This window comes from Scleropages formosus, chromosome 13 (genome assembly GCF_900964775.1).
Source record: "Scleropages formosus chromosome 13, fSclFor1.1, whole genome shotgun sequence".
NCBI lineage: Eukaryota > Metazoa > Chordata > Actinopteri > Osteoglossiformes > Osteoglossidae > Scleropages > Scleropages formosus.
Window position 1 is genome coordinate 8,956,825 of NC_041818.1, and position 9,133 is coordinate 8,965,957.

General features: G+C 40.5%; 1 protein-coding gene across 1 annotated transcript; it reads right to left on the bottom strand.

The window, feature by feature from the left end:
- Nucleotides 1–568: 568 nt before the first annotated feature.
- fibpa (fibroblast growth factor (acidic) intracellular binding protein a) lies at nucleotides 569–8,266 on the bottom strand. The gene is made up of 11 exons (XM_018737289.2): nucleotides 7,681–8,266; nucleotides 7,126–7,213; nucleotides 6,601–6,799; nucleotides 6,092–6,218; nucleotides 5,638–5,738; nucleotides 4,941–5,074; nucleotides 4,234–4,342; nucleotides 3,477–3,540; nucleotides 3,169–3,255; nucleotides 2,601–2,698; nucleotides 569–954 (listed from the first exon to the last, which is right to left on the bottom strand). Exons 2-11 carry the CDS (start codon nucleotides 7,208–7,210, stop codon nucleotides 885–887), a joined length of 1,074 nt encoding a protein of 357 aa, XP_018592805.1. The 5' UTR covers nucleotides 7,211–7,213; nucleotides 7,681–8,266; the 3' UTR covers nucleotides 569–884.
- Nucleotides 8,267–9,133: the final 867 nt, after the last annotated feature.

Here is a 9,133-nt window from a genome sequence, read left to right on the forward strand (position 1 = left end):
CTTGGTCAATGATGCAAGGCCAGAATAAGATTTCATGTCTCTTTTAAAAAAAAAAACATAAGCATTCTGCTTACAAAATCGGAATACATGTACGCTTATGTATGGATTTAAGAAGCACCATAGCAGTTGAAGTACTTACTTAGTTAACAGAGCACTATTAAAAAAGGCATAGCCAGTACAAATGCCCAACTTATAGAGTGACGCACATACAGATGATTTTGTTCTTTTAAGAGTTAAACATAATTCAATACATGAATGGAAAAACGAACATTTTCAGTTGAACCACAAAACAAGTGAGGGAAGAGGCTCTGAAAGCTTCATGCTAAAAAAAAACCAAAAAATAACCAGTAGTTCAAATTATACCGTGACACTTAACCACATACACAGGTATTTATGTTATTCATTTCACTGAGTATTTAATGCATTTACCCTCTGTTGGTGAGAATATTTGGGAACTGATGCATTTAAACAGAGTCAGTATGTAGTTTCTGCACCCGGGGACACAGTCACCTCACATTCTCCATGCACACGACTGCTCACACCCCACTTAAAACACACAACGCAACAGTGCCAAACAAAATCTTTACTCTGATTAAATTACAATTTACAGGACACAAAGAGGAATCTCTGAACTGCTAAGACATATGCAGATATTTACACAAATGCACACAACTGAAACAGAGCAGAAGAACTAGGAGAAACGAGAGGGAGAGAGGAAAGAGCACAATGAGGTGGTAACAGTTGTGGGTGGAGGGACATGGGGACAAGAGAAAAGAGAAGTTTAAAAATAAAAATAAAACCAAATCCGGGCAGATTAGGTTATCACAGGTTAAATAAATAAGCAAGGGATTTGGAAAAATGCAGGAGAGTGAACAACAGGGTAACTAGTCATGGTACATCTTCAAGATGCAGCTTTTGATGACGCCCATGTATCTGTCCCATGTCACCTGATGCCTACACAGAGGACAGAAAAACAGAAGGAACAGTAAGTATCTGAGTACCACCATGATGTTTTTCCATTACATTTTGAAGCCTTTTTACGGTTTTCCAAGGAAAAAAGGATTTCATAACAAAAAACTAAATCTGGAATACATTAAAAACCCATTATTATCGTAATTAACCGAGCAATAATATGGCACAGTGATCCACAAGTACATGAAATTGCAAAGATAAATCTCTTAAGACCACTATGTAATATGTTTCAAAGTTCACAATGAGCACAAAACCAGGGTGTACAATTCATCATGTCACTGCCCACAGGTGCAAAGTATTGTGGAGGCACCAAAATAATATTAGCCCCAACAAAGAGGCAAAGATTTCTGTATGTTTTTCATCAGGGCATCCCCAACCTAGCGAAAAGTACATGGCACTTACACTGTATGTAAGGTAAGTCATTTGTGCTACTGCCTCCATGCTCTATGTAATCATTTTGAAATTCATATTGGAAGGATTAATAAATTTTTTTAATCAAAAAAATGGATTGTATTCACACTTGCCACTGATTCATTTTGTGTGGTAAAAACTGACATCAACCACTAGAAGGTATGAAATATTACAAAGAGCTAAACTAGCACAGTGGCACAGCAAGCAGCACTGCTGTCTTACAGCATCTGGGTGGTGTGAGAGGACATGGGTTTGAGCCCTGTTCAGGCTGTGTGAAGCTTGCATGTTCTCCGGGTGCTCTGGTTACCTCCCACAGTCCAACAACATGTTGTTCAGGTTCACCCATAGTCCCTTAGTGTGTGAGTGACAGTGAGACTGTGTTCCACTGATGTATGGATGAGTGACCCATCATAAGTAGTGTAGCTAGCAGTGTAAGTCACCTTGGTGAATAAGGTGTGTGGGCAGATAACACTACATGGAGTTTGCTGGAAGTCACTTTAGAGAAAAGTGTTTGCTAAAAAAATGCACCACTTTTAAAATATTCAATTATATGTATTTAAAAGTTCATACAGCACAAACCTCAGAGTTGTGTGAACAGTAAAACACAGTGTGTGAAATGCACAAATGAAAACAAGGTAAATGGGGAAAGAGTGACCTCCTTTGGCAAACACAATATAGTGCATATCCTAAAAGACCAGCTCATGATTATGAATATGGTTATTGTCACCGGGGGGGGATTGAGTAACACAGTATGCAAGCCAAACATATTTTTCAGGTAAAAGTACTGCACTGTTACTTTCAAAAAGAAAAATGCTCATCCAAAATTTGTAGTGAAAACAGTGAAAAAGTAAAAATGCTCAAAAATGGATTGATATCAGGTAAACATGTACCAGTTCAAAAAAACTACAAACACTGAAGTCATTTTCAAAAATATGTGTACTGCTGACCTTCACGAAACTCACTAGTTTACCAGGCATTATTACTACCAGCTGATATTAATCAACAGCAATTCACATTAAATAGTTCTGCAATCAGATGTTCACTCAGAAGAGGAATCTCCAAGCAGAAATACAGAACCCAGTAACAGGCTCAACTACAACGATAAATTTGTGCAAACCTGATCCGATCCAAAACTATTAAAATTACATTAGGAGACAATCCTATTAGCATACTACAATCAAGAACATAACAGGAGTAGTAAAGACATGAGTACTGACTTGAACGTGTCGAGAATGTGTGCGGAATTGGTGTAGTGAATGAGGAAGAGCTTCATGTCTGCAGCTGTCCACCTGTCTGACCGGCAAGGTTCAATGAACTGAGAAAAAGAGAAACAAGATCACCGGTGCTGTCAATACACTGAGACCCCATAATTTACAGTATTTCTAAATTCTGTGAAGATGCAGTTCTTGAAATGCTTTCTTTCTCATCTTTTTACAGGTTTGGAAATGGACATGTTCTCTTCCTACATTTAGGTTGTTACAGGAGTGGTGAGCACTGATTGATTTGATACATCTTTCGACCGACATTTGAAAGGTCAGGGGATCAGCTGTTGTACTGAACGGTACACAATCTGAAATATTAATTTAACATTCAACTGTAAAAACTGATTTTACACCAAGTAAGCTGCCGCGAGTTAAAACTTTTACAAAGAAAAAAACTCAAACTGCTAAGGTATTGTTCTCAATGGCATAAGAATGGTACTTTATCAAACCGAATCTGCATGCAAACCGTGTGACTAACCTACTCGAAAAAAGAAAAATAACTGAAGGGATACTAAAAACACACCTTTTCAACAAGGTCAATGAACAGATCTCTGACATCTTTTGTGTTTGTCAGCTTTGCAGCAATGTTGATCAAGCCTCTAGAAAGGTTCTGTGAGGAAGAGAGAGGCATTGAATACTTTCAAATAAGTTATTTACTGTACAACATCACATGCCAAAAATATTTACGCAAATCAAGGTTTGTAGACACTTAGAAGGGGAGCCAAAACTCAGGTCCATTTTCAAAGAAATCCAGCTTCATGAATGATGTTGGATGATCCAAAGCCTGCTGTTGAGGCCAACGTTAGTGCCGAAAGATATCATGAATCCCACCTTGAAGTTGGCCTCCATCTCACTATAGACTTTTGTCTTTCCCCTGAGTGCTGTACACACTAGACTGATTGAGGAACAGTGAAGCACAAACAGAAAGAGAGAACAGACAAAAAGTCAGGCCAGGCTGATGAAACTCAAACAGAACCACACAGACACTCCAATGTGGCATCAGTATGGTTCTTAATTAAAATACCTCCGAAATGGGTCTGACTTTTTGATTTGATGTGTATCATAAAAATTCATTTTCTATTCTACAGCGAATTTTGCACTCACTTTGTTTTTAGCTAAATAAAACTGTGATGTCTTAGCAACAGTATACAAGAGCATCCTTCTGATCATTAAGAAAAAAGGAAAATTAGTCAATTAACCAAAGAGGGTCCATGTAAACATATACAAGTGTTTTTTTTTGGCAGAAGTAAAACGAAAATCATATCTGTAACTAATGAAATTTGACCACTGAGTTAACTTTTTTTTTCTTTTAGCCTTACTGAAATTCAATTACCTCAGAAAATCAGTCCAATATTTTCAGAAACTTTAGTTAAATAGACAAATTAACATTGCTAAAATGGTGGTGAAAGTCAAATAACTACACTTAAATTGGGCAAAAAGGCACATTTTTGCAGATCTTTTTAAACGGCTGAGAAATATGAGGCCAAATGGGACTCAATACATCTGTAAACAATATCAATGATTTCACTTTTACTCGAACATTCGTCAGTGGCGTTGCCTAAAAACACACACAGATACATTAGCCTACCTCTTGTGTTGATCCAGCAGGTCTTTGTCAGTGATTAAAATCTTCAGATCCTTCAGATCCTGCAGGAACTCTTTATCCAGATCCACATCCATATCCTCAACCATGTTATCTGAAGGATACATTGGCAGACACATCACATTTACATTTATTCAGTGAGCAGACACTTTTCTCTAAAGCAACACACTTCTCATGAGACATACGGAATAAGAATGAATACACGGTTAAGTTAAAATACAGATTTATTCTGAATTGCGAGTCCAAGAGAGGCAGCACACCTCTGTAATCCAGTCCACAACAAGCAGTACACTAAAGTAATAGTGAGTGAGTGTTATTGTTCTGGTCCAGTCTCCATTATGAACTGAAAATTGACAAGTTTTCACAAGAAGCCCTTTTGTTACAATCTGTTGTTCCCAATGTTTCATACTTCCATCTGTACTATATTTTCTTTTGTATCGTTCTCAGATGTGCATTGCTTGGAGAAAAGCATTTGTTAAATGAATAAATGTAAATGTACTTAACATATATGGCAGTGAAGACAAGGTGAAACGGAGAATTAAAGAGTGAAAAGTCTGTTCTGAAACACCATCGTAACACTCGCTTACCTTTCTAACAAATCAGACTGATGTTAAATATGTCATGCATTGACTTTCCCTCATTTACCAGAAATGCCTGCAATGTAGTAACACGCCACTTATTTTGATTCATACCTACTGCTCCTACAGTCCAGTTGCTGATGAGCTGCCCAGCACAGAAGGCAAAGTCCTGGAAGGACAGGTACTGCAGCTTCCTCTTTCCAGTCTCAAATCGATTGTTTGCAAAGAACACAATGGCTGCATAATCCCTAGAAAACCAGCAGGCAGAGGGAAAGGTTTGTGAGACTGTACCAAAAAAAAGCCAAAGGGAGTAGGAAGGAGATAAACGTAATGGGTTTGACCTTTGCATGACTTCTTGACATGGGGAGGACGCATCTTCAACATACAAGATTTGTGTGAGTCCTGTTCACATGTTATTAAAAAGGGGCAGCTGGGCGGCACAGTGGCACAGCAAATAGCACTGCTGTCTCACAGTGCCCAGGTGGTGCGAGAGGAAGTGGGTTCGATCCCCGCTCAGTCTGTGTGGAATTTGCATGTTCTCTACATGGGTTTCCTCCAGGTGCTCTGGTTTCCTCCCACAGTCCAAATACATTGCTGTTGAGGTGTACCCATAGTGTGTGAGTGACAGAGAGAGTGTGTTCCACTGGTGTACAGATGAGTGACCCAGTGTAAGTAGTGTAGTCTAGCAGTGTAAGTCACCTTGGTGAATAAGATGTGTGGTTTGATAACACTACACAGAGTTCATTGGAAGTCAATTTGGAGAAGAGTCTGCAACATAAAGTAACGCACACATGCGGAACACGATGCTCACCTGGCTAGCTTGTCCGAGAGCAGAAAATGTGTCTGAATGTTCTCCACTAGGGGGCCCTTGAGTTCCTCCACCACTTTGAACACACGCTTAAAGTTATCAAACTGTGAGAGAGGATGTGCAACGACAATTAAATCAGTAGTGAACAATGCTGAGTTACTAACAAAAAAAACATGCCAATGGCTACAATTTACTTGTCATACAAGCAATTTAGGAAAACATACTCTGTCTTGGGAGTACGATCAGTCAAATCAGATTCAATGCCTGTTAACCACTAATCACTATCGCTGCCTAGTGAATGTTTTTCCTGATAAAAACCAATAATTAATAACAACCAAGGTATTAAATAGTTGATAGTAGTGACAAGAACAGAATTGGTACTGTACTGCCATTTTAAATAACTTTAGTAGTTAAAATAGCATGAAAGTGCATCCTTGTCCAAACATCTCTCTCGTACCTGACGTCTACAGCTTTTCAGTGTGATTCCAGTCTTCAGGCTCACATCATCGAGGTCTTTTTTGGTTCCTTTAGACAGCTTCTTCCCAAGGACCTCCCGCACAAATGCACTGTCGAAAGCGTAGTACCTACACAACAGCATACATGGTCAACTGAGGGATGTGCATGAGTGCAGAATAAACATGGGGATTTGAATCTGTTCTTACAACCTCTATATGCAGAGTTAAAGTTTCTCTGTGCGATACATAATGCCAAGTTTAGGCAGGAATAAAGGCACAGAAATGCATAAAGTCGTCAGCCGTACTTCTGCAAACATCGTGACAGACAATATGCTAATAAAGCAGCGTAACATTTATTCTTTCACTTGCAATGGCTATAATCTATTTGACCTAAAACAGAAAGACATACAAGAAGAATGGATGAAATGTGGAAAAAGCAGGGCAAAGGGCACTGAAATAGAAAAACGCCCCTCGGAGTTGACGGAACGTTGCAAAGACACTGGTGGCACACCTCTCGATGAGCATGGCCTGCCGATGGGGAGGGATCTGAAACAGCAGCTGATTGGCCAGCTTGGCGGGGGTATGCAGCAGCCGCTCGCACATCTGGAAGGTGCGGTACTGGTCCATTGTGTCGCTCTGCAGGACCTCGGCGCTGGCTTCACACTCCTCCAGCACGCCACCCTCCATCCGCACCTTCACCGCATCACTCACTGGAGGGGGAGGGGAGCAAACACCACAACAGGCCTCCAGATCAGTCTGATTAAGCGAACGGCGAACACAATTCCGTGAGTCCTCTTCACGTGTTATTAAAAGGGGCCGGCTGGTAGTCCAGTTGTTAGAGCTGCTGCTATTTAAACCCAAAGGTTGCAGGTTCAAATCCCACCTCCAGCTGTAGTACCCTTGGGCAAAGGTACTTACCCCAACTTACTCCAGCAAGATTACCCAGATGTATTAATGTGTAAACAATTGTAAAGAAGCATAAGGGTGTAAGTTGCTACGGAGAAGCGTAGGGTAAGTGAATAAACGTAAAACAAACCAGTGTAGCCATCCAACCAAAACTGATAGACCTCCTCGTCCATGATGGTGGTGTTCCCCACAAACACATCCAGCTCCACAGACATGATCTGCAAGACAAGGTGTTCCTCAGCTCTTCACTACTCCGCTTCAGAGAATGAAGCAGGCAAATATTTTCCACAGTATTTCTAAGTTGAGCAGTGGACCACCAAAATATTATCTACTTTTTTTTTTCTCTTCCATAGTGTAACTGACTGTCTGTTATTTGGAGATAATTTATGATACACCCCACACAGAAAGAGATGGAGATACAGGTGAAGACACATTTGGCAGAACATGGGACACAGAAAATACATTTTGAGAAAACGCTGTTTGAAAGTTCAGATCCCTAGGCTTTATTAAACAGAATACGTATGTATATCTTTGAAAACAAACAAAACAATTATTATTAATGCCACAGAAGTTGGGGCTCAAGTCAAGTGCTTGACAAGGAAGGCAGTTTCGGGTCAAATCATAATAATTATCATGTGACTCTCTCTGAATCGTTCTTGAAGTCTGCATCCGTGTACACACTCACCTTGCTGCTGTTCACTTCTGTCCTTAAAGTTTAACCCTGTTTTAAAAAATCTTAAGCACCACTACTACGAATCGACATGAATTGAAATGCAGAGTGTTTGCTAACCAACTCAACAACTGGGCTGATTAACTAGACAACGTAGTTAAACTTTCGACAAATTCGCAGGAAGCTCGTCATCTACTTATCAAATCTAGCACATATTTATGGTAAAACAGAAGCACAGCGGACTGTCCTCCTGTGCGAACAAACACTCAGTTCAGCGATATTATTATCGCTGATGCTGTTTATTTGCGTCCTTTTCCACAAACGGACCGCTATCCGTGAAGCACATCGCCCTCTGTTGTTTTGGTTCCTACAGCAAATTCACTCCCCACAGCAACGGCGGCTAACCGTATTATTAGTTCCTAGGGAAGAGCGCAAGAGTGACGATAAAATCGTGTGTACAGTATGGGCTTGGCAAGTGTGGGTTATTTCTACACCCATAGCCCGTATAACGTCCTATCAAAGTATGTCCGTGGTCCCATAAGAAAATAATAGAAATTAAAGAAGAATTTCAAGCAGCGGTACAAAGCAGACGCAAGCGTTAAGCAGCTATTGGCACACGCTGCCCAGGTGTGCTGCTGGGCGTACAATGTTAAATTACCTATAGTCTATAATACAGTATACATATATTTTAAAGTCATAATAAACACCTATGTAACTGATTTACGATTGAAGGTTTTTGTAATGTACTTTCAATCATTATTACCTTATTAACAAAATAAAAACGTTTACTGTACAGTACAGTACTGTACAATACGTGTGTGATCACGCATCACCGCAGCAGGCCGACATCTCGTTCATTCAAGTTTACCCCATGTATCTTGTCCCGTTATCCTGTCCCCGTATTCAAGTTTTTATAAATCATCCACCCTTAAGTTCATAATGGGTCCAAAACGCAGCTCAACCAGCCCCAGCGATAGCGGCAGCGAGAAGATACGAAAGAGCACCGATTTGGATAAGAAGGCGAAGATTATTCGGCAGTACGAAGGTGGAAATCCGGTCAACGTTCTCGCACGTGATTTCCAGAAGTCACACTCGACCGTCACGACGATCCTCAAAAGCGAAGAAAAAAATTCTTCAAGCGGTATAGGGATCTGCTTCCATGAAGGCTACGAGATTGACGAAGACGAGGGAGGGCCCAATATCGGGAAAGTCGCTGAGCACGTGGATCGAAGATCAAACACAAAAGCGAATCCCTCTCAGCACCTTGACCGTCACGGCTAATGCAAAAAGTTTATCGGAGATGCCGAAAGAGAAGGCAGAGCCCGAATACGATGCAGGATTTAGCGTTAGCTCCGGATGGTTTAGCCGCTTTAAGAATCGCGATGCGCTACATCACGATAAAGTCAGCGGCGAGTCAGCGAGTGCTAATACCGAGGCAGCATACCGAGTACTGTACAGTACTGTAGAG

Coding starts and splice junctions, on each gene's coding strand:
- fibpa (XM_018737289.2), bottom strand. CDS start 7,210: ATGTCTGTGGAGCTGGATGTGTTTGTGGGGAACACCACCATCATGGAC. Junction 2,699..3,168: donor TCATTGACCTTGTTGAAAAG/GTGTGTTTTTAG, acceptor TCTTTTTCTCAG/TTCATTGAACCTTGCCGGTC. Junction 955..2,600: donor CACATTCTCGACACGTTCAA/GTCAGTACTCAT, acceptor TCCTCTGTGTAG/GCATCAGGTGACATGGGACA.